The sequence below is a fragment of the Electrophorus electricus genome, chromosome 18 (genome assembly GCF_041902795.1).
Source record: "Electrophorus electricus isolate QZ-2024a chromosome 18, ASM4190279v1, whole genome shotgun sequence".
In the NCBI taxonomy this organism is placed as follows: Eukaryota; Metazoa; Chordata; class Actinopteri; order Gymnotiformes; family Gymnotidae; genus Electrophorus; species Electrophorus electricus.
The window spans coordinates 206,202-233,846 of NC_137514.1; the positions used below are offsets into that span (position 1 = coordinate 206,202).

The 27,645-nt window shown below is 38.8% G+C and overlaps 1 protein-coding gene across 4 annotated transcripts; it reads right to left on the reverse strand.

Moving 5' to 3' along the window:
- Nucleotides 1-531: 531 nt before the first annotated feature.
- On the reverse strand, nt 532-27,562 carry zmp:0000001082 (integrin alpha-M). Of its 4 annotated transcripts, XM_035535131.2 has the most exons (32): nt 27,477-27,531; nt 20,814-20,857; nt 20,599-20,716; nt 20,367-20,467; nt 20,039-20,106; nt 19,162-19,276; nt 18,419-18,549; nt 16,718-16,860; nt 16,337-16,502; nt 16,059-16,194; nt 15,895-15,968; nt 15,185-15,314; nt 14,427-14,569; nt 14,129-14,275; nt 11,242-11,439; nt 10,155-10,285; nt 9,668-9,822; nt 9,393-9,559; nt 8,944-9,066; nt 8,614-8,684; nt 8,318-8,459; nt 7,340-7,441; nt 6,762-6,841; nt 5,807-5,887; nt 5,443-5,521; nt 5,045-5,152; nt 4,917-4,955; nt 3,602-3,727; nt 3,289-3,390; nt 2,571-2,600; nt 2,227-2,337; nt 532-2,106 (listed from the first exon to the last, which is right to left on the reverse strand). In XM_035535131.2, the coding sequence occupies exons 3-32, from the start codon at nt 20,667-20,669 to the stop codon at nt 1,819-1,821; spliced, it is 3,558 nt and encodes a 1,185-aa protein (XP_035391024.1). In that variant the 5' UTR covers nt 20,670-20,716; nt 20,814-20,857; nt 27,477-27,531; the 3' UTR covers nt 532-1,818. The 4 variants fall into 4 exon arrangements, with proteins under 4 accessions (XP_035391024.1, XP_035391023.1, XP_035391025.1 ...); XM_035535130.2 differs by lacking the exon at nt 20,814-20,857 and having other exon boundaries at nt 27,477-27,562; XM_035535132.2 differs by lacking the exons at nt 19,162-19,276; nt 20,039-20,106; nt 20,367-20,467; ... (1 more) ...; nt 20,814-20,857; nt 27,477-27,531 and having other exon boundaries at nt 16,718-16,808; nt 18,419-18,551.
- Between the last annotated feature and the right edge of the window lie 83 nt (nt 27,563-27,645).

Consider the following 27,645-nt stretch of genomic DNA (forward strand, 5'->3'; position numbering starts at 1 on the left):
TTGGTGAATTTGTGTGTTAATCTGTATAAAACTAACCAATAAACAATGAAGAAATCACTAAGGCGTTACCCTTGACGTCGGAAACAATTCCTTCCTCATTCAATCGATGCCTAGCTAGCTAAAATGTTGCGCAACAAGTGTACAGCTGCTGAAGTTGCAACAATTTTGGAAAGTAGTAACCTTCTGATTACAAGTCAAGTACCTTAACCACTGAGCTGCCCCGCATTCCCAATGCTATATTATTGAATATCCCTTACTCCGCATGGCTCTACTCCAGAAATAGAAATGGCATGTTCACATAAATGCTCAGTTTTTGCATGCAAGCTGTAGAAAAATTACTCTTTAAATTTTATGTACAGAAAATGAGGCCAAATAAAAATGGCTCCGTTTTCTTTCTGGTGTTGAAGTGACACCAAATACAAGAGTTTGTAGCAGGCACTTTACTGCAAATTAATTTGAATTTTGGGCTCAATACAGCCGACTAAAGCTTAAAACAACATCTTTCCCAACACTTACTGGAGACAGCGTGGATGATGATGTGGATATTTTTTATTAAATTAACAGTCATTGCTTTCATGAGACACTTTATTCAATAATGTAGCAATGAGAATATCATAAAACATGCAGGCTAACATTTGTACATTTTTGTAATTTAGCTCAGCTACAAATGTATTTTTATAACATTATTTGATACAGACATTTTTGAAATTGCCAGTAGTCTTTGACTTTCTCACATTGCCCACCATGTATAGTCGAATCCTATTCGCTAAACCTGGATAGCCAGCTGAATAGAAACTGGCTAGCTAGCTCATGTTAGCTCTTAACTTATGAAATGTGGGTCTAATTTAACTAGATAATTTGATCAGCCTCTATTTAAAACACAGCATGGATTCCGCTCTTCGGGTTTAGACAAGTTGATGTGATCTGATTTCCAGCCTGTGCCCTACTCACTAACTGGGTGGTTACGTTTCACACGGAGGCTGTCAATCAGTCCGCTGTGGTCCACGCCCTCACAGCAGAAAAGACAACAGAGAAAACCGAAAATTCAAAACATAAAATATTTAATGTTGTTTTATTCTAAAAAGGTTGTAACTGGAATATAGAACTTTTTTTTTTTTGCAAAAATATTTGTATTTCACAGGTTTAAAAAAAACAACAATTCTGCAGGGCCTTTAAGTGAGAAAAAGATATTAACACTGAAAACAGTGTGGACATAATCATCTAAAAATACTTTCATAATGAGCAAAAACTGAGTTAATTCAATACAAGGTTATATATAAATTCACACATATACACTACAGATAATAATTTACATGCACAGCGAACAATACAGAGAACCATTTGCATGCATTTTGGACATGTATACCAGCCTATGTCACTTGCATTGTTTTTCAGTAAAGATTTCAAATGATGTAAAAATAACAGGCTTTGATTTTCATTCTGGCACTTAGTCTGCATGCTGATACTGAAATGTAACATCGTGCGAGTTGCATTTGTGTTTCAATTTGGCACCAATTCCTCTCCATATCATACCTAACCCTAATTCTAACCTCTGAACCAGAAAGAAACAAAATCTGCCACGCAATACAAAAAACATAAAAAGAAAGACACACACGCACACACACACAGTTTGGATTTTTTTCCCCTTAATAATAAAAACCTTCATTTAAAAACTGCATTTTGTGTTTACTTGTGTTATCTTTGTCTAATACTGAAATTTGTTTGATGATCTGAAACATTTAAGTGTGACAAACATGCAAATAAAGAAAATACCAGGAACGGGCAAACACTTCCACACCGCTGTGTGTGTTACACTCCTTACTCTTGGCATTTTTCCTTCGCTGCATTGTTATTTTTTATTTCTTCCTTTTCTGTTTCTCCAGAAGCGATGAGAGGTTGTCCTTCACGTGCTGGTGACAGATCCTTTGCCGTTCCATTGGAGTTAGTACTACACACATCTTCCTTCCCATCATGCCCCACTCCAGGGCCAGTCTCCACCCCACCTTCCCCACACATGTCTCCTTCCCCGAGCTGTCCTTCCTTTCCACCTTCCTGTTCTTTTTCGTAACACATTGAGTATGGTCCCTTGCGTTTAAAGAATCCACACTAGAATGGATGACAAACAGGAACCATCAGAGATACAGAGAGAGACAGCCCAACACACAAGTGAAGATCTATTTGTAGTTAATGACATCATAAGTGAAGAACACACTGATGGTCTGTTACCTTCAACAGCAGCACTGTGATGATGATGAGCAGAAGGAATCCACCCCCTCCCCCACAGCTCCAAATCATAATCATATCAGGTGGAACAACCATCTCAATTCTCACACTGACCTGATAGCAGACATAGAGAAAGAACTTACAAACAGTATCAGACATCGAAGACGACTTACAGACGGCATCACACAGGAAGTCTTACAGACAGCATCAGACACAGAGGAAGACTTAGAGAGAGCGTCAAAACAGAGCAAGTATTTTACATGAACAACAAAACCCGATAGCTGGCAAAACAAGTTTATGGTAATAAATGGTTTGTATATATTGGCTTCTTATTGCTAGAATGTTACCTCTGCTTTGTGGCCTTTGGAAGGATCATCCTGTAAAATAAAAGAACATGAGAGAGAAGAAATAAACAGATGAATGCAGATGGGTTAGGATTAAATGGATAACCTTATCTGAATTAAACAGATAAACTCATCTGGATAATGGTTAAGGTTAAACAGATAAACACATGCGGGATGAACAAATAAACTCAGATGGATTAAACAGATAAACCCATCTGGGTTAGGGTTACACGGATAAATTCAAATGGGTTAGGATTAAATGGATAACCTTAGCTGGATTAAACAGATAAACTCAGCTGGATAAGTGTTAAGGTTAAACAGATAAACCCATCTGGGTTAGGGTTACACAGATAAATTCAGATGGGTTAGGATTAAATGGATAACCTTAGCTGGATTAAACAGATAAACTCAGCTGTATACAGGTTAAGGTTAAACAGATAAACACATGTGGGTTAGGGATACACGGATAAATTCAGATGGATTAGGATTAAATGGATAACTTTAGCTGGATTAAACAGATAAACATGTGGGATGAACAAATAAACTCAGATGGGTTAAACAGATAAACTCAGCTGGGTTAGGGTTAAACAGATAAACTCAGCTGGGTTAGGGTTACACAGATAAATTCAGATGGGTTAGGATTAGCATTAAACAGACAAATTCAGATGGGTTAGCATTATAGATAAGCACATAAACTCAGCTGTCTGATCAGTGCTCTCACCGCTGGGCCGCTGGATATCTGAGTATAGTGATTTTGATCAAAGCCCAACTTAGCGTAGGGAGAAAAGACATCCTCCAACCTGAACTCATGGAAAGACCATCTCTGCAGAGTAAAAAACAAACATAAATAGATAAATAAATAGAAAGTGAGAGAAAGGCCAAAAGGAACATAATGAGAGAACAAATATTAGGTTGGAACAGCTGAGTAACCGAAAGGTAAATAAGAGATTGGCTGTGTTTGTGAAGCATGCAACAGACGGAGCTTGTAGAATTAAGTTACTGTCTTTGTGTGTGTGTGTGTTTGTGTGTCTCACCCCAGTGTAGTTCTGCAGATTGTGGAAAGTAAGGTCAGCTCTCAACTCAAACTGAACATCAGATTCTGGCTCCAGAGAGGAGAAAGCACACTGGAACCTTACACAGCTTATCCACATTGAACAAATCTGGAGAACAAGAAGCAGACAAGCTGCATTAGGAACTCTGCAGTAAAGACTGCCTCACTCCAGGAGTCCAGTTTCCTCCTTCTAGCACACATACTGAATCCTTCAGAGTTTAATCAGGTTTGCTTGAGCAAGGAACTTTTTAAAACTGCTGAACACAGTCCAGGCCAATATTGGCCAGATTGTTCCAGATAGTTTTGGACAAGTAAATTATAAGCATATTTAGGTGACTATGATGGTAGAAACTCAGCAAAATTTTGCAGCACTGTCTGCAGTACCAGACATGTGGTAGCAGTTTTATAATACCAAAACACCCATGATTAATAAGAAGAATGAACACCAGGAACAGCATTCTGTCAGCTTCAGAAGCGTGTACACCAGGAACAGCATGTATATGTATCGTGTGCTTGTAAATATTCCTACAAATTACAATAGTTATGATGACTGCATTCCATGAAAAAATAAATATAACGGATTACAACATCTCTCTCTCTCTCTCTCTCTCTCTCTCTCTCTCTCTCTCTCTCTCTCTCTATATATATATATATATATATATATATATATATATATATATATATATGTGCATTACTAAAGTATGTGAAGATCTTGTCCAAATTGTTTTTTGTGAGTAATTTTATTTTCAAGTAACAAGTTTATGGCTACCAAAAAGCACACTGAAGATATAAACACTTCTACCTCGAACACCAGCGCTTCAACCTCAGACATCAACTCTTCTATCTCAGTTCTGCCTCATACTGCAACACTAAAAGCCTGTTACCTGCTTTCACTCCTGATAAAATACTATACTAATTGATGTATAGTTTTTTTCCCTTATTTTAAAATAATTGTTGCACAATATTGTTTTATAATAAAGTATTGTTATTATATATTTTTTTAATCAAAAAAGCCCAAACGATATCCAACCCCAGTCACAGCAGACTATGACACGACCCAGGCAGAATATCTGTGGATGAGAGTCAATGACATGCACTGGGCCGCAGGGGGCATAGCAGGGAGAGAAACCTCCTTCTGCTGCAGTGAATGTATTTTCCTGAAGCTAAAAGTTTCTATTCAGTGTCAAAGCTTCTTACATGATTATTTTTGAAACAGAATCCATTAATAAAAATAAAACTGGCAGTAAGCATTGGTCTGATAACAGAGAATGAATGAATGAATCTCAATATTGACTTACAGAGGAAGGTTCCATTATGATGCTACAGTTATTCATGTTCTGTGAAGAAACATGGTGTATTACTGTGAATGATCTGAACAACACGCATATGGAGAAAAGTAAATATGAATAAATGAATGAATGAATACCTGTGACACACTGATGGTGTGTTTGTTTAGAGTGAAGTTTTGACTGATCTGAGATGGCATTAAGAAACTTAATGAAACAGGCAAACCCTTCAGTCCCAGATTCTTCACCTACATACATACATACATACATGCAAACACACACACATACACGGCGGTTTTAGCTTAGTGCATCAATACAGAGGTTGTGGGTACAAATCCTAACTGCCATGCAAACACAGTTGGGTCCCTGAGCTAGGCTCTTAACCTTCTCAACATGTAATAAATGTGTATATATACGACCAAATAGAGGTGTTCCATCTGGCCTAGCTCTCTCTCTACATATTTTCACACAGAGCAGCATAGTGTGGGGTATATATAGTAGAGAAGGCTCTGTGTTGTTGCATGAATGAGGTACTCACGCTGTAGATGATGATGACAGGCTTTGGGCCCCTGTCTTCAAGAGTGAAAGGCAGATATACTTTAGAGAGCTCTGGTACACTGGAGAGTCGGGGTAAGACAAAAAAAAGAGGAGGAAGAGAAGTTGCTATAAGTTCAATTTAGTGCAGTGGCTCAAATTGAAATGTAACACTACATGGCCCTAGACAAACATACGCATAAATAAATCAAGAGAAAAATCAAGCTAAAATACACACATATAACTTTTAGTTTATTTGCTAGTTTATTTGCTAAAGTTTATTTGCTACACATTTATTAAAAGTTTCATAAATCTTTATGAATATTGTCAGACACTCTGTGTGTGTGTGTGTGTGTGTAATTACTCACAAGCTAACACTCAAGTCCACAGCATACTGAACTGGCAGAATTTTCCTCACTGATCCATGAGAGAAGTTACGATTGTTATCACTGTAAACACAAAAAAACAGCAGACAACTTGTCGCTTTGACACACTGACATCAAAGTAAACAAACAAAAACAAACAACACATCCCACTGACACATTGGCTGCTGATTCAGTGCAAGACAGATTGGTACTGTGTTGTTGTATGCCATTAATGTTAAGAGCACTACAACTAAACTAACTCCTGAAACAGCTCTGAGAAAATTACGCCTCTCTGTCCTGGACAATTACCAATGCTAACACAATCCAGTTGTATAAAATAAGTATAGAAAGCTTCTCTACAAAGCCGATTTCCTCCGTGCCTATGTATTATTTTGTGTAAGCAATACACAGAAGGGCAGATTAAATGCTAGGAATGCATATGTTTTGAAGCAGGAGTTTTAGAAAAAGTTTTGGAGGAAGGGGCTTTGGAGAAAGGTTTGGGGGAGGGGCTTTGGAGAAAGGTTTGGTGGAGGGGTTTGGAGAAATCTTTGGGGGAGGGGCATTGGAGAATGTTTTGGGGGAGGGGCTTTGAAGAAAGCTTTGGGGGAGGGGCTTTGGAGAATGGACTTGGAGAGACTGGAAATAAAGGGAGTATCTTTTTTCAGTTACTAAGACTCAGGGAAGTAAACAAAAACTGTAAAATTAATTACAGCAACTTTAAGTGGAACTGCAGTCTACATCTACTCATAACTGTCATCTTTCATTTACACCTACTCATAACTGTCATATTTCTGTTACATGCTCTTTCTGTTTCAGTCTGACAGAGTGAGAAGCCCCTCTTAACTCTCTCATTCGTCTTGCCATTTCAGGGTTATGGATAAACGATCTTACTACTAAAATGATTTTGGGAAACTGAGCACAGAACAGTTACTGTGTGGTTTATGATGGGTGTACCTACCTGCTGGCCACAAGGGTCATCTCCAGTGTATCATTCCAGTTGTAGAATCGAGAGATACGAAAAATGCCCTGGAAAGTTGCCTACAACAGTTGACAGTGAGCATTGTTCTGATAACTATTTAATAACCTTCTCTGTATTTTGTAATTTTCACATTAAAATGTAAAGTTTCATGCCGTAGTACAGTACATGATGGTACAGCATAGCTTGCTGTACTTAAAAAGCAGAGCATGCATTTTTTTTTTAGCACAGCATGTCTTTTTGTTTAGGCATAGCATGCAGGTTTTAACATAACGTTTTAGTAGGGCACACCTTTTTAGCACAGCATGTCTTTTTAAGTAGCATATTTTTAAACCTCATGCTCGTTTTGAATAGCATCTCTACAAAAGCATGTAAGGGGAATAATGTCACCTGAAATGTTATAATTTAGCCAGCAAACCTGATTAATGCTGATCTGTAGCTAAAAAAGGCATGCTATGCTAATAAGAGGGAAGATATATTTATAAAGGTGTACTATGGGAGTTGAATGACACTATGGGAGTTGAATGCACTCAAGGCACTGAGAATAAAGGAAGGTTTACGTTGGTCTTGCTGCGGTACACTGGTCGACTGATACTGCAGGTGGTTTTATTCAGTGCTCCATCATCCCGATCTCCACAACTGGTCAGGGTCCTCCTATTGGCCTGGAAGACACATTATATGTAATGGTTCCAATGGATGGACACTCTGATATAATTAAAGAGTAATCACCACTTATAGGCTAATGAATGTGCAGGGAAGTGTTGCTGCCTGTGATGGAGTCCGTAACAGTGGCAATGTTTCCGTTCACTATGCGTGCATTTTGTAAGCAATACAATGAGACAGAAGAATGAGAGTTTCACAAGCAGCAGCTGACATCTAGCAACAATGACATCTAGCAAAAAATAATAATAAAAAAGTTTTACATAATGAATTAATTTCCTGCAAAAATGCTTCCATCATGAATTTCATGTATATGTAAAAAAAAAAATAATAATTGCAGTTGCTAGTTGTCGCATGACAAGAGAGAGCTGGCTAGAAGGTGAAGGGGAATTGGCTTAATGGATACATTTGGGAGAAAATGGATTAATCAAAAATAATTATTTTGTTCGGCTTCCTTGATTTTTTCAAAGTCTACTGATCATAGTGACAGAAACAGGACAGAAAAAAAGGAGATAAAACAGAAAACTGATTCAGAGAGATGTGATGTAAATCCTGTGAAATGCCATGTTTTCTTAATTGCATAACTTTCACTATCAAATTGTTTCTGCAACACTCAAAGTTTTATTCAACATGAAATGGAGAAAAGTTGTCAATGTTACTTATAACTACCGTTTCCATCACCGACATCAGCAAATATTTCTATGCATTACAATGTTTTCCCAAAATTACATTTCAAAAGTTCATCAGATGGGGGAAGCCAGACTGGTGCCACTGGTCTCAATGTTCTGCTAGTTTTGATCTGATGTCAGTTCAGTGACTGTATTCTCACTGAGCCTGCAGTCACTGTACTGGTAATTCTGATCTGGGATCAGCTGTACCTTAATGGTCTCAAACTTGGAGAGTGAGAGCCCAGGAGGATAGTGTAGCACAATACTGGTGTTGAAGGAATCGTCTCCTTTATTCAGCAGAGACACAGTGATGATGAAATAAGCCTGATCCACCACAAGCAGTGAGCTGTTCCTGAAACAAACACCTCACATTGTTTCATACAGCTTATGACCATCATGTTGTACCGTGTGTGTGAATCAGAACACACACTCCACATTGTTTCATATAGATCCAGATTCATATCCACAACATTGTATGTGTGCATGTGCTTGTTTCTGAATCTTACATGAATTTAAAGTCCAGCTCTAGATCTGCTTCACAGCTCACATTCTCACGACAGTTTCTTTGAAAGGGAACCTGGTACCACAGCAGTGATCAAGTCAAACACAGACAGAACTGAAATCTCCTTCTTCAGTGAGCAAACGAAAAATCTCATTATTCATATAATTCACTTTATTATGTAATTGTTTCTTGCTCAAATGATGAATCAGTCAGGTAGTAGTTTAAACAGAGATTCTACTGATTCAATGAGTCCTCATCAGCTTGAAGTTTCATAATCACCTTACAGAGTGCCCCAAAGCAGCCAATCACACAGTCTGAAAGAAGCATGGCTCACCTCCACATAAGCCATTGTCCTGCTGTCCATGTTAAGAACAGCACGGGAGCTGCCTGGTTGCTGTTCAACCTGGGAGAAATTCATCCGGATCAATAATGGAGACAAAGTGTCCTTCACACAGTTCTGAAACAGAAAGACAGCCTTTGTTATAGATCATGAGGAGAGATAAGGTGGGTCTGTGGTGGCATGTAGGTGCTGTGGGTAGATCAGACATGACCACCACAGGTTAGACCTCCCTGCACCTACTAGAACGTTTGCAGCATATTGAAATTAGTTCAAAGATTTCTAGTGTTATACTGTATAGTATTGTAATGTTGGAGCAAAATTCTTCAAGTAGGTGGAGCTCCAGGAACATGTTTTGGAACTTCTGGATAAGATGAAATTGTAACATTCTGGCATGTAGACTGTATTGTTTAAGAACTCCTGGGTCATATGAGACTGTTACACACCAGCATGTAGACTGTGTTGTTGAAGCAGGAATGTTGTGAACTGAGCAGCACAGACTGTAGGAGACTCCTGGATGTTTTAATGGTCTGTTCAAAAAATGCTCGACTGTCCTGTCTCACAGCATCTGCAGTGAGCCTAAATGATATATTCAGACTAAGGTTTGCATCACCTGAGGAAAAAATGTAAACACACTTTTACTATCAATTACACCTGTGTTTTTGATATTTTTACTGTGTTCCAGGTAGAGTACCTTTAAATGTATTCTAGGTGAGCATACCTGTGCTGTTGGTGCTCTCTGCCATGGTGAAGCAGGTGGTGAGGGTAATTATGGGAAATGTAGTTTCAGTTCTGAGAATGCAGTCGAAGTTGTTGAGACTGATTTCAGAGGGGGAGAAACTGAGCTTTGCAGAAACAGACAGAACTGGCCTAGCCCTGAAAGAGCCACACAAATCACAGGCATAACAAACAGAACTCTAGGAATACCTCATAGAAATGATCAAAAATACAGTTAACATAACAGATACAGCTCACAAAGTGAACATTAGTAAAAAAAAAAATATATATATATATATTTATACAAACAACAATGATGTACTTGGTTGGCTACTTAAAACGTTTTTTTTGCTTGCTCAGTGGAGCTACTGGATAGATTGTTAGTTCCTTAGTTGACTAGTTGGGCTAGTTACCCAATTGCAATAATTACAATAAATTGTAATAAATAATAGTTCTAATAGTTTTTTGCGTTGTTGGGGAATTGTTCTTACATTAAAAGCACAACCATCCCTCGTGCTCCCACAGTGATGTCGTTCAGTCTATCTCCACTCATGTCCATGACTCCATCAATTGCCAAACCAAACTGCTGCAGCTTCTCAGAGAGGGTCTGTGCTGGGATTCGCTACATACACAAACACACAGGTTTATATGTGTTCCCTTTGGTACGGCTAAAACTGAGTGCCATGTTTGACACTACTGATCATATTTTCATGAACAAACCAAAAAAGATAAATATAAAGTAAAATATATAGTAAGAGAGTGCAATATATTGTACATCAATTTTCTATTTTTGTAAACATCTTGACTTTTGCACTGATATATAGTTACACATGATACACATACACATTATTACTTCAGCAAGCCACACAGCAACACATAACTGATGGCTTTGTTAAAAACAGCTTGAATGAGCAGGAAGTTCTTTCATCGAAACTCTGATGAAACAGTAGTACTGATATTGGGCACTAGGGTGCAGTATAAGGAGGTAAAATGATAGGCCTTCATTACACCAAGATGTTAAAGTGCAGCTTTTGGTTATACAGAATAAACATCAAGATCCAGGATAATACTTGGGGGGTGTATGTCTTGTGTGTGTTAGGGTTTATCTAGCTGTATTGGGGGTGTATGTCTCGTGTGACTTTTGGGGTTTACCTGGCTGTACAGGGGGAATATGGCCTGTGTATGTTGGGGTTTACCTGGCTGTACTGGGGGTTTATGGCCTGTGTATGTTGGGGTTTACTTGGCTGCACTGAGTGTGTATGTCCTGTGTGTGTTGGAGTTTACCTGACTGCACTGGGGTCATATCTCCTTTTCTTGTTTGGGTTTTGAGGTTTAACTGGCTGTACTGGTGGCATATGCCTTGTGTATGTTTGGGTTTTGGGTTTTACCTGGCTTTACTGGGGGAATATACCCTGTGTGTTGGGGTTTACCTGGCTGTAATGGGTGTGTATGTACTGGGTGTTTTGGGTTTTACCTGGCTGTACTGGGAGCATATGCCCTATGCGTGTTTGAATTTTGGGTTTTACCTGGCTGTACTGGGGGCATATGCCCTGTGTTTGTTTGGGTTTTGGAGTTTACCTGGCTGTACTGGGGGCGTATGCCCTGTGTGCGGTTGCCGAGGTAGATGTACACTGCTCCTCTCCCATCATCCTCAAGTGGAGCTCCAACAGTTAAATCCTGCAGCTCATCTCCATTCAGATCTGCTATCGGTGCCATGGATGTCCCAAACCGTCCCTGAACACACTCACACACTTCTTGCACTGTCACCAGCTTCAGCTGCACACAAACAGAAAGGCCACACAGTGAGGCTTTTAGTAATTATCACACAGAATGCACTGGGAAATTATTTAATTGAGAAAAACCTTTTATTAAACAAAATAGGCAAAATGACCAATTAACCAATCAATCAACTGCAAAATGGTGCATCATTCAGTCAGACAGTAATCAAAAGGCAACAAGCAAAACCAGAAAGCCCGATAATGAGGAGCACAGAAGAAATATAATAATAAATAAATAAATAGGTTATAAGTTTTTAGTTGATATTCAGGGATTATGTATCATGGATTATGTATATTGTGTCTTGTTTCATTAATGTTTACTAATGTTACTAGACAGTCCAACTCTTGGGTGAGGTTCAAAGGTGATATTTCTGATGCCCCAGGACTATAGAATAATTTAATCATCTCTATAAAAGCATGTCACACACTATACATTTTAACTCCAATTTGAAAACATATTTATTTTCCCAGACATCTCTTAATGAACATTCATTAGCATTTAGTCATTTTGCTTTGTCATGTTGGTTTGGTTTGGTGCTAGCTTGAGTTTGGTGATGGTGTGGGTTTGGTGTTGGTTTCTGTAAATTCTGTATTCATTCCCTAAGGCTGCTTGTGTCTCAAATATGTTCCCCTAACTCACTATCCAGCTGGTTTACAAAGGTATGAAATATTAGGGGATAAATTAAACATTATTAAAATAAGATGTAGAAGAAATTATTATTACTAATATTGAAATGTTATATAATTAAGATGGTAATAGCCCCACAGCAATAAAACAATACAATAAAATGATGAAACACTTTTTGAGGATTTGAGAAAACCTAGCATTTAGTCACTATGCTTCCTCATGTTGTCCTGACAAACAGTCTCATGTGGTCTTTGATTGGTATATTTTATGTCTGTTTTATCTCATGAGTTTTTCCTTTTAATACTTTTTTATTCATTGAATTTGACTGAAAAGCACCTTGGTCCACACTTGTATCTGTCAAGTTCTGGGAGCGAACAGAGGTGGCATCAAACGAAGTATAATGTTTATATAGTTTAATAGAGAACAGGGGCAATCCAAAGACCTAGTCCATAAACAAACGAAGGTAATATTCACACTGCGGTCCATGAGACAAACATAGCAGTAAGGGAACAGGCAAAGAGAGTAATACAGAGACACAGGCAGTAATCCGATAAACCATGAGAAACTCACAGTGTTAGTGAGGTTACAGAGTATAAGCGTGAAAACTATGGGTCATCTGATTAAAATGAATAAGATCCTGGAATACCAGATTATCTTCCAGACTGAATTATCTTCTGTTTATTTGGCAGTACAGAGGTGTGTGTGATTTACAGATGCTTGCTGCAATATCCACTCTGTATTATATGTGTTCAGGTGTGCATGTGTGTGGTCCTAAGGCACACAAAGAAGCAGTACATATACATGTGAATCCACATCCACATCCACATCATCTTACACTTATAAAGTATAAAAGAAATGTAACTTGACATCATAATATGAACGATATATAGTAGTAGTGCCTATTATATCGGCAGATGCTTGCATAGAAACAGCTGTGTAGGCAGAGGAACTAGTACAATGATGTAAACCCATAACCCTTCCCAAGCCCAGAATTAATAATGACTAAAATTACAATAAAGTTTATAATTACATCAATTAGTTATGTTAATGAATGTAAGTAATTAACATAATTAATTTATGGTGTGGCTTAAATACAGAGACTAATGATGACTAACAAGACACAGGTGAACATAATGATAGGCAGAGATACAAACAAGGGGCAGAGCAGAATGTAACCAGAACAAGGAAGCAGGAGGAAACAAAACCAGGAAGAAAACAACAGACAGCATTGCCATAGGAACCATGTCAGGGAGGAGCGACTGTGACTGGTACTCTAAAAATAACATTTTCTCAACATTTTCTACATTTCAAAATTTTAGGTTCAAGAGACATAATCTTGACCTACAATCTAAAAATAACCTGACATATACTATATTCCAAATATTAGCAAAGGTTTGAGGGGCATACGCTAAGAAAAACACAGTGCCAAGTCCTGAGAAAAACACAGTGCCAAGGATTTTTTTCCTCATCCATTTACAAATGTACACATAATTTCTACAACACAGTGTTGTGAAACATGCAGACTATGCTTGACTGGCAGTTAGACTGACTGTCAGATTAACTGTCTGAGTATCTGTTGAACTGTCTGATTGTCTCTTTGACTGATTGGCTGTTTAACTGACTAGCTTTTTGGTTGTCTGTTTCATTGACCCAGTTTTGATTACTGTCTGTTCTGATTTTACGGACTGATCCACTAACTAAGCTGTCCTGCTGATTGGGTCTTATGTTGACTGGGTATTTGCTTGACTGGCTGTTTGACTGACAGACTGTTAGGATTACTGGCTTTGGCTGATGCTGATTGGCTGTTAGAAAGATTCACTGTTTGACTAAATGGCTGTCAGGCGGATGGATTGGCTTAGACTGACTGTTAGACTGATTGGATGTTAGGTTAACTCACTGTTCTGCTGAGTGGATGACTGGCTGTTTTGCTGACTGGCTGTTCTGCTGACTGGCTGGGTGTCTTATTGGCTGTTCTGCTGCCTGGCTATTAGGCTGACTGGCTGTGTGTCTGTCTGCAGTCTTGCTGTAGAAGCAGCATGTGCTGTAGAGGGTTCTGTACCTGTTGTGTGAGGCTGTAGATGTACATCATGCCCTCTCTCTGAGGATGAGCCTGATAGTACAGAGGTGCTCCAACCACAAGGAAATCAGTGTCACCATTAGCGTCCACGTCTAACAAACACAGAGATGCCCCGAAGTACGAGCCAATCTGCATAGAGATGAGTTACAGTCAGCAGGGGCTTAGCTGGGACTGAACATGAGACTTCTTGAGTCTCATTCCTCTGTAAACTGAGTTGTAAATAGAAAAAAAAAAACAGCAATTAAAAGGTGAATGAGTTGTTTTGCACATCATAACTGGCCTGTTCTCCAATGACTCTGGTCATGATGTTCCACGTGTCATTCTGTTTACTGAAGAGAGTCACTTGACCTCTGTGATTGGCTCTTGGAGCCCCAGAAAATAGCAGAGAAACTCCACCTTTCTCCCCAACCACTAGCGAGTAACCTAAACACAACAGCATCACATACAAAACAATTTACATAAAACTGCCAACACACTTTCCATTGCAGTGTATAACAACAAGCAACAACACAAAAAACACAATAAATACACAAACATAATACAGCACATGAATAGAACTAACAGTTTCAGGAAATATTCACATATATATACACATAAAGACAACATCAGATACTAGCTCAGGCACACATAACAGTATAGTGTCTAACAGCACTAATGGACAGGTCATCATAGCCCAGTATAGTGTCTAACAGCACTAATGGACAGCTCATCACAGCCCAGTATAGTGTCTTACAGCACTAATGGACAGGTCATCATAGCCCAGTATAGTGTCTTACAGCACTAATGGACAGGTCATCATAGCCCAGTATAGTGTCTAACAGCACTAATGGACAGGTCATCATAGCCCAGTGTAGTATCTAACAGCACTAATGGACAGCTCATCACAGCCCAGTATAGTGTCTTACAGCACTAATGGACAGGTCATCATAGCCCAGTGTACTGTCTAACAGCACTAATGGACAGGTCATCATAGTCCAGTATAGTGTCTAAGAGCACTAATGGACAGGTCATCATAGCCCAGTGTAGTGTCTAACATACCCATGTAGGAGTCTTCATTCAGCTCTGGGTCTGTGATTTCTATTTCTCTGGTTTCAGCTCCAGATCCCGTTACGCCATAAAGTATTCCACGCCAGTTATTAGATCCAACCGCTCCCAAAAATAGCAAGTCCTGGAATCCAGAATAAACCCAAGGATATTTGAATCAGGGTTTGTCATTGCTGTATGATCATTTCTGTAGCAGTAGCTCTATAGAGCCACGTCCCACTGTAACACTTTATTCACAGGCCAGTCTGGTCATGTCTGTAATATATTAACATTAGTAATAGCAGCATTACAGTAGCCTAATGAAAGCCACAGTAGTAGTTCAGAAGTTCAGTAGTGTTTCACCCAGGGGCAAAACTTAACACTCAGCCTTAGGACTCATTGTCATAACAAAAGAAATCTATTCATCCCATTGTGGTAATGGATTCTCAAACTAATTTCTGAATATCTGAAACAAACTACACAAGCTACCTTTAATTATGATATTAAACTTCAGTCTTTGAAGTTTGGTACAAATTTGGTAACCCCCCCACCCCCACCCAACACTTTCTATTAACTTCTATTTACTGTATGTGCTAGAGACACATTTTTAATGGTCTGATAACACCACCAGAAAGTGCATTTCCCTACTCTTTTTGATAGAGACACATGTTTAACAGAAAGGTAGTTTGTTTTCTCAGAATGGTAGTTTGTGAGATTAAAGGCACCTCATTGTAGGCTGCGCTGAATCCACTTTGAGACAACTCCTTGACCAAGTTCCTGCTCACTCCTCTCTGCTCTCCTGAACCCAGAAAAACATGGCATCGATTTCCGAATAAGGATATACTGAAATCTATGATTGCATTTGGTATGTGTAGGTTTTTCTTAATACCTTCAATGTTGTAGATCTTGTTTTGCAAGTTATCCAAAAGGCCCTTTAGTCCACTGTAGTTTTTAATCATAAATGTATTCTCTTTTTTGGGCTCTGAGGCAAGTGCGGTAAGTTTGTTCAACTTCACTTGCCCAACCTGTTAATCAAACACATCTTGACTGTATCAGTGGATCACTGAGTAGATGTCTAAATGGGTACATGGACAGATAGATGGATGGATGTATGGACCAATGTGTGTACATTTCATGGTTGGCTTGTGTCTGCTTAAGTGAGCTCACCCCTATAATATAACGTTGGATGCTCTGCTCCTCACATTTCTCTAGAACATTTTGTTTATTGTTTTTTTGAGAGTGTTCATCACTAGGGCTCCCATCAGTGATGATGACTAGTGCTTTTGTAGCCTCAGGAGTCACCCCAGAAGTTACATTATTAAAGAGATGTTGTCTGGAAAACAAACAAACTGCTCACTAAAACCCTTGTTTAAAAACAATTAATTGATGGTCCAGCTGCATACATTGTAGGTTTCATACATGCACATTTTATAAAATTGCAATTCTAATCTAAGATTTGCTCACATTCAATTTAAACACTAAATAAATATCATCCAGTATCAGTCTGAGCCAAAACCACTTATATTAGCAAATACTTGGGTTACTCACAGTACATAGCCAATAGCGTCATATGTGTTTGTGATATCTTGCATATGTTTCTCATCATCAAGTTTTTTCTTTGCTGTGCCATCCATGTAATCTTTAAAGGTGAAAACAGTCCGAGTAGTTTCAGAAAACTGGGCAGCAGCAAACTAAATGCACAGAGATGAGAGTTGGACTATTCAGAACATACAAGCAAATACCTAAATACATCAACATTTCATACAATCATCACTTTATTAGATACATTTACTTTATAGCTGTACTTATAAGCTTGCAATCCTTTTTCAGACAGTTCTGAAAAACTGTCACAGAGGTTATCTGAATGTTAGTAATATGTCTTATTCTCTGCACTGTTGTACCACAATTCCAGTGGCCCTCGTCATGAATGACCTGTTTGAAGCAAGGCACATTATATTTTTTGTGTATTTGTGTATGTGCATAAGAGACGTCTGTTTATCCTGCTGCTTGCCTTTGCGGCACTCGGTCACACAACGGCCGACCACCACAGGACGGCTACTCTCGACTAAAGGACTGCTCACAGGGAGCAATCAAGGTTGAGATTGTGCACTCAGGATGGCACAGAGCAGGTGCGCACCAGGAGGAAGTGTGCTGCTCTGACACTGGGGGATGTTCCCCTAGTCATGGCTAATCCAGAGTGCTCCCTATTGCTGACATCCCAAGCTGCTGCCTGGATCGCTGGATGGTGGGGCGAAGACCTCGAACAGAGCTCGCAGCCACACCGGAGGAGGAGGACGAGCCCACTCCAGCCAAGTTATCACGTGGTACGGCCCGCCATGTGCATGTGGAGTTGTCAATGTTGACTGTTCTCTTTGTGACTGCCCTCTTGTTTACCATGCGCCTTATCACACACCTGCACCTTTTTGTTCACATCGTTATGTATGTATTTAAACCCCTGTGTGCATGTGTGTGTGTGTGGTTAGATGTCAGTCATTTTCATGTTCATAGTCATGTTGTTGTTGTTGTAAGTCTTGTTCGTGTGTTAACATTGCCTTTGTGCTTGTTTATTGTTCATCTCACGCCGCACTGTTTGATGTGAGTGCTGTAGTCTCCATTGCTTTGCCGTGTGTAATAAAAGTCTGTCTTCATCAAGAAACGTTTGTGAATCCTGTTCCTTGCCCTGCTGCTCTCGGGCTGTCACAAGCACAATTCCAGGATTGCAAATTAATAAGAATTTACACTGTCTGCATTTGGCAGACATTCTTATTTAATGTGCTGAAATGTCTACAAACCGTTTAATCTTATCTCACCTCAGGTGTAATTGATAATGGTGTTATTGTCATCTTTAATTCATATCACATGGTAGGGCTAATGAAACGTACAGCAGTAGTTCAGTGGTTAAAGTGCTTGACTTGTACTTGGAAGGCAGCTGGTTCAAGCCCTGCTGCTACTGGGCCCTTAACCCTCAATTGCTCAAGCTGTGTTCAGTCTTAATTGTAAGTTGCTTTGGATAAAGGTGTCAGGTTAATGTGTCTATCTGACTAATGGAATTATGACATCACAATTTTAGTGTAGTTTACAAAAGTTAGCATTAGTTTAAAAACAAGAGCATTTGTATTTTAATGTTTAGTGAGTTTCTGTAATCCTTATGACAAGAATCAATAAAGTGTAAATAAATGACCAGTATCAAGAATATCTGAAAGCAAAAAGAAACACTAATTTAGATTAAAGCTTTTAGAGTATGATTACCTGAATGGATGAGTTTTTAAGGTTTGACATGACATCCCATATAAAGTCCTTATTCATCTTAAAATCATCACTCTTCATACTACTAGAACCATCAAACAGGAAGACCAGGTTCACCAAATCTTTTGTGCACTCTGCAAAGAAATTGTAGGAAATTATATCAGATTATTAATCAAAATTTGCTGTTTTGTTTAAAAGGTATGTTGCTTTGAATCTAGTTAAACATTTTAAACTTCTAAACACAATATTCATCATTCACACAGCAAACACTTAAATGATCTCAGGATCCTGAGGGTTCGACTGTGGGTTAGGATTAACACTATGGTTAGGTTGTGGGTTAGGGTTAATTTTAGAGTTACGGTTAGGTTGTGGGTTAAGGTTAGCTCTAGGGTTAGGGCTGGGGTGTGGGTTTGGGTGGCAGTCCAGCTCTAAGACACCAGATCCTGATAATATTAGAACATCTGCAAATGATAATCTGAGTTATGAGTTATGAGTGTGTGTGATTCATACAGGAAGCAAGTTGTTGGAAAATCAATCTTGACTTTTTGTGAGACTGTAATGTTAACAAGATGAAGTGAACTAAATTAAATTCACAAGATGAGACCCTGAAATGGAATTGTTTCAGTGAAGGAATTCTGGGAATTAGAACTCAGTTACATACAGAGTAAGAGAGAGACAAAGAGACAGAGAGCGAGAGAAAAGGAAAGAGTGAATGAAATAAAAGAAGAGAGAGAACTGCTCGGTACCTTGGAACGCAACTGTGCTGTTGGTGACAGTGTCCAGTTCGCGGTTGAACTCGTAACAGATGCTGTTCAGATACGAGTTTCCATTACATTCATGAGTGAGACTGGGACTGCAGCTCTAAAACACCACCACAAACAGATAAAATGTTATGCATTGATTCAAATGAACAGTAGTAACAAGGGTTATATAACAGTGTCAGGGATCTCTCATAGGGTTTTGTGTGGATTAATCTATATTTAACAGTACAGGGGGTTACAGTTAATCCATGTGTAACAGTACAGGGGGTTACAGTTAATCCATGTTTAACAGTACAGGGGGTTACGGTTAATCCATGTTTAACAGTACAGGGGGTTAGTTAATCCATGTTTAACGGTGCAGGGGGTTAGTTAATCCATGTTTAACAGTACAGGGGGTTACAGTTAATCCATGTTTAACAGTGCAGGGGTTTAGTTAATCCATGTTTAACAGTACAGGGGGTTACAGTTAATCCATGTTTAACAGTACAGGGGGTGAGTTAATCCATGTTTAACAGTACAGGGGGTTAGTTAATCCATGTTTAACAGTACAGGGGGTTACAGTTAATCCATGTTTAACAGTACATGGGGTTACAGTTAACCCATGTTTAACAATACAGGGGATTACGGTTAATCCATGTTTAACGGTGCAGGGGGTTACAGTTAATCCATGTTTAACGGTGCAGGGGGTTAGGATTAGTCCATGTTTAACAGTACAGGGGGTGTTACACAGGTACTGAGAATGTTGCTCTGACATGCTCAATTTTGAACCTCTATTCAAATAAGTACAAAATGATGCTTTATGTCACAGCTGGAGAGAAGCTTGTTTTAAAACCTGTTTTTAAATGATAAGCTCCAAACTCACAATCAGGCCAGTAGGAGGTGTGGGCTTCACTGCCAAGGACATCCCAAAAAATCTGATGCCATCTGTATCTGTGGATCAGTAAAAGTCTGATTAGACTGATCAGATTATTCTAATATACATCTTTTATTCTACATGCAGTGTATGTTGAAACTGTGTGTGTGTGTGTGTGTGTGTGTGTGTGTGTGTGTGTGTGTGTGAGTGTGTGTGTGTGTGTGTGTGTGTGTGAGTGTGTGTGTGTGTGTGTGTGTGTGTCTGTGTGAGTGTGTGTGTGTGTGTGTGTGTGTGTGTGTGTGTGTGTGTGTGTGTGTGTACATATATTTATATATACCTTGTTGGTACAGCAGCTGGCATTCTTTTGTTTTCAGGGAGCAGCTGAAAATTGCTCCTGATTTGTTTTGGTTTCCTCTTAATGGCGCACTAACTATGACCCTATAAAATAGTCAGTTAACCAATTACCTCTATTGATGATCCTATGAAACACTTAACCATTTAATCTGTTAGCTCTATGCCAAAGGAACATTCACTATAACAATAACAAACATAGCTGAATGTGTACTCACTGATTCTGCAGTTTGGACTGATATTGTAGAACTCTGTAACCGAAATAACCTTCTCCATCCCCCACAAACATCTCAGGATTTGTTATGTCAATGTTAAATCCATCTGAGACTGATACAGCTGCAATTACAGGGAGATAAGCAATATATACTGATTTAGCAAAGACTTTTATTCAGTCAATTTAGCAATATATTTGTTAAAAGAACTCTTCACATACGTGATGTATCAGCCCAAAGCCACCCAGATGAAGCTCAGTTTCCACTACAATGCAAAGAAGGTCCTTATAGCACCATTGTAAGTCTGGATTTCACAAAAGCTATAAACAATGGCTAAAGCTTTCAGAGCGGATCCGTTTCCCTGTTTTGTTTTCTTTTTTTTTTGTAGATAGCAAGTTTTGTCAGTCCATAAAGAAAATTAAGCAACTGCTATTTTTTCCTTTCTATAGTTATAGCCTGCCCCAAAATTTAAAATTTGTGGTGTAAAATATTCAGCACATTTTTTAAACACAATACTCAATAAATCAAAAATAAGTCTTACACGTCCTAAAACATCTTGAAATGAGGTCCCTAAGCCTACAAAACAGAAACAGAAACAAATCACTAACATTTAGACTGATCCCTGATACAAATGCATTAACACATATAGCCCCTCCACTAGAAGTTTAAATTATCCTAGGCAGGACCTTTCCCTTAGACCTAGTGTAATCTTTTAGCTCTGGTGTAATGTGTAAGATATGAAGTTAGATATAATGTAATATGTTAGAGCTGATGTAATCAGTTATATCTGGTATTATACTTTAGAACTGGTTAGAGCTTGTGTAATACATTAGATCAAGTGTATGACAATAGATCTGGTGTGATGTCACGGACTGCTACGGCCCGCCGCGTGCAGGGGCATCCACAAGTGTGCTGTGTGTCTGTTTTTGTAACCACGCCCCCGGGATTGCACACACGTGTGTAGGGCTTGATGTTACGTGTTAGTTTGTCTATTTAAACCTCTGTCCATGGGTGCACCGTTGTTGGTTATTGTAGCTGTGTAGCGTAAGTGGCTATGTCGCTACTTATGTGTTAAAGTCGATCTATGTAAACATCGCTGTATCCGTAACGTTAGTCCGTGTACTCACCGTTAATGTGCATGTGTTCTTCGTTGTGTTTCTATTTAAACCCCTGTCCATGTGTGGTACCTTCGTTGGTTACTGTCGCTACCTGGGTCTCTTTGTGAGTCATTAATGTAAACAGTAGCTGTAGCAGGTAACGTCTGTGTTTGTTTCCACTTTTTCGTATTTAAGTGTATATCGTTAGTGTTAAATGTTCACCTGTGTAGTTGTATCTGGGTGCCACTTGTGTTGTCAGTGTTTAATGTGAATAAATGTCTTGCACGAACGAGGAATTCTGTGCGTCCTGCCCTGCGGCACTCGGGCCAGCAGCGTTACATATGATGGGTTTGGTTAGATGTGGTGTAATGCATTAGATCTGTTCTGTATTAGATATGGTTAGATCTGCTGTAATACATTTACATTGTCTGTATTTAGCAGACACTTTTATCCTGAGTGACTTTAAAAAAGTGCTTTGTCATTTATTCATAGAATGTGTCCTAGCCATTACAGTAGGTTAGAGTGCAAAATATGTTTAAATTTTTACTTGGACAACAAGTGCAATAACAAACAATACCCTAAAATAAGTATGAGGGTTTCAGTTACTCAACAAAGGTGCAAAATCAATGGTCATTCTAAACATTCCACAAATAGATGTCATCAGTCTGTGTTTGAAGACTGCAAGGAGCTCTGCTTTCTCTGCTTGTTTTGCATAAGACTGAAAGCAAGCTTAGCTGTACTTGAGGTTCAAAGTACTCGATGTACAGACTGGGCTTTAATCATTAAAACAGCTAAAAATGCTGTACATTTAATGTTGGATTGATGGAAGTCAGGAGTTGAAGGTTTTTGTCTGAGGAGAAAGAGAAGCCAGAGAATTGCATATAGGGGAATGGACACTGGTTGGAAGCATGCGAACAGAGGGAAAGGATGGGGGGGGGGGGGGAGGGTTAAAAAGAGAATACTGGGTAACCTTAAAGAAGCATTCAAATCACCAATTAAGTTTTGCACAATTGTAACATTTTGATATTTGTATCATAGCAGTATGGGAAGGGTTAAAAGCAAATGGCTTCTGAAGGGGTTGCTAAACATAACCAACTTTTGAATGCCTGTTTTGGATCTCCTGTTCTGGTTTTACTTATTGTATTTTTTCTAAGGGTAATTCATTGTTTGAATTCACTGAACCCTTTTGGGAAGCAGCAATGTCACATTGGTGATCAAAACTGTAGTAAAGCAGTGTGGTTTGTAGGCTGTGACAGTTTTTGTCCAACTCACTAGCCTTTGCCTGAGTACTGATCGGTAGCACCTGTTTCTTGTTCTGGTTTCCCTATCCAGCTTGTGAAGCATTGTATTACTCTTATGCATACCGAGCGGCCCTTTTTTGTTGCTTCTCCTGGCTATTGACCTCTGCTTCCCCCTAGACTATGCCTTGCCCCTAGCCCTCGGAAATACTCCTGACTCTGCCTGCTGGTTTCCACATTTGACTGTTCCTACGACACTCCTCATTGCAATTCCCCGATCGCTAATAACTACCCTACCAACCCACCGCACTACTCCTTCCTGCTTGTGGTTCAATAAACGATCTCTAGTATTTGGGTCCTTGTCTACCTGTGTCCTGGTTACATTGGCACACTTCATTGTTTGAATTATATTCAGCATGTCAGTTTTATTGTACATCAGGACAGTCACATTTTAGATTGTTTGTAGTTGCTTTTAGAAACTTGTACATAATGTGTATCTCAGGTCCTAAACTGCTCATATTTGATCTGAATGCTAATTTGTTTCACTTTGCAAATAAGCTCATAATCACTTTTAGGAATGTAAATGTATTGCCTAGAAACATTTCTGATGCTTTAGGAATGTTGACTATCGAAACTTCTCTGATGCTGTTTCTGCACTTCCTGGTATGTATTTCTGCTGATTGTTACACCTCTGCAGTTACTTCTCTGTCGGGTCAAATGGTACATTTACAGGAACAAGCTGTTTCTTTTCTAAGGTCCTTTCCTTGGTTTACAAAGGCGTGACTAACAGCAGCCATCTTGAGCCCAAGTTTAAGCATCTGGTCTCATTGTCCATTGACAAATATAAGAGCAGCATGTACTGGAATATGGTACTGCTCTTAAAGTGGGCAGAACTTCCTATTACTCACAAATCATCAGTGGCATTACTGTTAATACTACAATTAAATCATTCATGTAAAGTAATTCCATTGGCTCTTCCACTGAGGTCTGTAACAATTTTTTGGATTATGTTATGGATTATTTTATGGATGAGATTGAGAAAATAACATGTGTTAATTTATAATGACTTTTCCCTTGACGATACTCTTTCAAGATTTACTGTTAATACTGATTTATATCCAAGCTGGTAGTAAATATGCAATCAACCACATGTGTACTTGAACCAATTCCCACTGCACATTTAAATAATTGATTCTCAGCCTTAGCTCCTCATATCGAATGGAAATATATTTTATAACATATATAATAACTCTTTCTACAGTTACCCGACACTTTTATTCAAAGCGAGTACAACTTCAGCAATTGAGGGTTAAGGGTCTTAATCAAGGGCCCAACAGTGGCAACTCAGCGGTGGTGGTGTCACGGTTGTCCGGTCCCCTTCAGGGGGGAACACGCCCCCGCTAGACCAGGACCAGGACCGTACCGCTCACCTTCGCAGCTCGCAATCGCCTGTCTTCTGACAGGAGACACCTGTGTCTCGTTAAACATTATGCGCATTTATACACGCACAGGTTAGGAGGGACAGCGCTGCACATTAGCGGTTAAGACCACACGAGCCTACTGGAGAGAGGCTACTCTGCGCCTGAAAAGCCACTAGAATCGTCATCACTGCTTTTGATAAAATGAATAATATAATAAATAATCTGTTGGTGGAACTTCACCTCTCATGTCACAGGTGGGGCTTAAACCAGCACCATTCTCATTACTAGTCAAGTACTTTAATCACTGAACTAACATTGTCCCCATGAAATGCTCCTTCCCATGTAAATGCCCCTTTAGAATTTTAGATTGCATCTGCCTGGTTCCTGAAGAATCTGGTTATGAGAATGATGACTATTCTATCTATTGTCCAATCTCAAACCTTCCCCTCTTGGCTAAAATTCTTGAATGTGTGGTAGGTGGTCAGCTACAGAATCACCTTTCATGTTCTAGGTTATCTGACCCTTTTTCAAAGGCTTCAAAGCTGGGCACAGTACTGAAACAGCTGTAGAAAAGGTTATGAACGACATACTAAGCACAGTACTGATATAGCCGAAGTAAAAGTGACATCCTTGTATTGCTTGGTCAGTGTCAACATTCTCTTTTACTTGACTGGTGGATTGGACTGTCTGGTACTGTGCTTGACTGGTTCAACTCTTACTTCTCTGGTCATTCTCAGTTTGTTCTTAACAATGGTGAAATCTCATCCTGTTCCAGTACAGCACAGTGTTCCTCTGGGCTCTGTTCTCGGGCTTACTCTTGTTTGTATTCATTACCTTCCATTTGGGCATATTATTGGAGAGTTTGATTTGGATTTTCATATCTAAGCAGATCACATCCATATTTATATTACCACACTCTGTGATCTGTCCCATTCAGTTGACGTTCTTGCATCTTACATCTGAATGGGGTGAAGTCATGGAGGCAGCATAAATCTTCATAAATTGAATTTTTCTAAGTCTGAGGTTCTTTTAATTGGTGCAGCTTGTGTATTACAGAAAGATGACATCGGCCTTTCCACTGATGGCAATTTGGTTGCTCCCTCTGTGGTTGTTCAGAATCTTGGTGCCCTTGTCAACCAGCCGACATCTGAGGCACATCATGAACATGTATCTAAAATTTCATTTAAAATTTCATATGTATAGTTTTTGCTTAAAGACTAATGCATGGTTTTATTACCCATTGACAACTGCAATGATCTTTATATTGGCCTCCCTACTTAATCTCTTATCAAGTTACAGTGCAGAATTGTGCAGCTCATGTTCATTCTTCTCTTCTTCAACATTAACTACATTGACTGCCTGTCTATGAATGTATAGAGTATAAAATTCTTGTTGAAACATATCAGTTCATTGCCCAATACTTCAGTGGTGTAATGAAGCTTTATGTGCCTTCCTGTTTTCTCCACTTCACAAACCTAAATATTTTCATGGAGAACTCCTTGTTTGCCTAATCATGTACAAATGGCCCCCACACATGATAATTTTAAGAAACTACTGAAAATGTGACTTTTTAAAATGACTTATTCAGATTTTTTTATTTTAATTATTGTAGTATAGGATCTGGAAGACATAAATGTCATTGTTGGATTGCTGTTTGTATTTTATTTTTTATTTCTTGTTTATTTATGTATTTTATTTTTATTTATTATTTTGTTTTCTGGTAGTGTTTAATTTGTATTTTATTTTTAATAATTTTATTTTACTTGTTTGAATTATTTATTGTCTCTGGTATGGGTTGTTTTTTTCTGATGTTTTTAGTCATTTGTAACACTTTGGGTACTAGAATAGCATGTTATTATTATTATTATTATTATTATTATTATTATTATTACAAAATGTCACCACAAAATGGATCTATGATAATTAATAATAATGAAAAAATAGAAAGGAAAAAACAGAAAACTCACACTTTTGCACAATGAGAGAGAAACAGCGATAGCGCTTTAACAGATTTCACATCTATATATTTACCCTATAATTTGTGTATTCGTGTGCATGTACCTGTGTATATGTCACGGAACGCTCGCCTCCCGCGAGTCACGTGGTTTGGCCCGCCAAACCCACACACAGCTGCACCTTGTCTTGTCTTTATGTATATAAACCCTTGTCCTTGTGTGCAGGGGATTGGTCATTGTACGTGTAGATGTTCATGTAGCATGTAAATGTTAAATGGTCTTCCCATTGTTGTTAAAGGTATCCGTGTTTATCGTGTTTGTCCAATGTTAACCGTGTTGTGTTCATAGTTTGTAATACATGTGAGTGCCATTGTCTTTGTTTCAATTAAATGTTCGTCCATGTCTAGGAAGAATGTACGTCCCGCTCCACGCTCTGCAGCAGTGGGGCCACCATGTTAGCATGCGCACATGTGTGTGGTTAGAACAGGGAGTGGTGACTTCTTTCTCTGTATTTACCGGAACTTCTCACTGTGGTTACACAGGAACAAATACACCCAAAAAGCACCACCTCCTCCCACACGTGTTCTTGCATGTTGGACCCGTGTGAAATTCAGCTTTTTATTATGTAAAGTATATAAAGACGTACTCAACCCTAACATGCAGGATCAGGATACACAATGTGCTCTACACAACAACTCAATCATGCTTCACCTCCCCTGTACACATGCTCAGTGGAGTTCTGTTTTTCTCACAAATCAATGGCTCAAGCATTTCATCTGGGGCAGCATTTTCAGTGAGAACTTCAGTAATAAATGATTAAATTAAGTGAAATGAGAGGAATACTGCAGATTAATTAACATATTGTTGACCCTAATACAATAGAAACCATCTACAGAGGATGTCGGGTTTCAGCGGTTAAATTTACCAAGAAACTCATACTATGATTTTCAGTGCAAACTGTTTTACATTAATATAATAGCCAAGAAAATTTTAGATATAACCAGTTAGGAAAGACACTAAGAGATAAAAAAATACATTAAGTAGGTTTGAGATTGAGACATAAAAACAGTATGTTTTTATACTGTAATAAGACAGTAAATAACAATAAATGTTACATTGAAATAAAATGACTATGGATTTATATAAGATCTGGCTGAATGAACAGTTTCCTACCCCAGAGACTGTAAATCAGCAGCAAGAGAGCTCTCCACCTCTCCATAGCCAGGTCTCCTTTTCACTGATCTTTCTGTATGAGTCTCTCTCCCCCCTCCCCAACCACTTTTGCTGAGTTTCAAGTTGTTTTTCTTTTGCACTTCCTTGTGGTTTTGCATCTGTGGAGGTG

Excerpts from the sequence above, each read along its gene's own strand:
- zmp:0000001082 (XM_035535130.2), bottom strand. The coding sequence starts at position 27,522 with ATGGAGAGGTGGAGAGCTCTCTTGCTGCTGATTTACAGTCTCTGGG. Across the intron at positions 16,503-16,717 it reads GACGCTATTGGCTATGTACT|ACAACATCTCTTTAATAATG; the intron begins GTGAGTAACCCA and ends TTTGTTTTCCAG. Across the intron at positions 2,601-3,288 it reads AGATATCCAGCGGCCCAGCG|GATGATCCTTCCAAAGGCCA; the intron begins GTGAGAGCACTG and ends TTTATTTTACAG.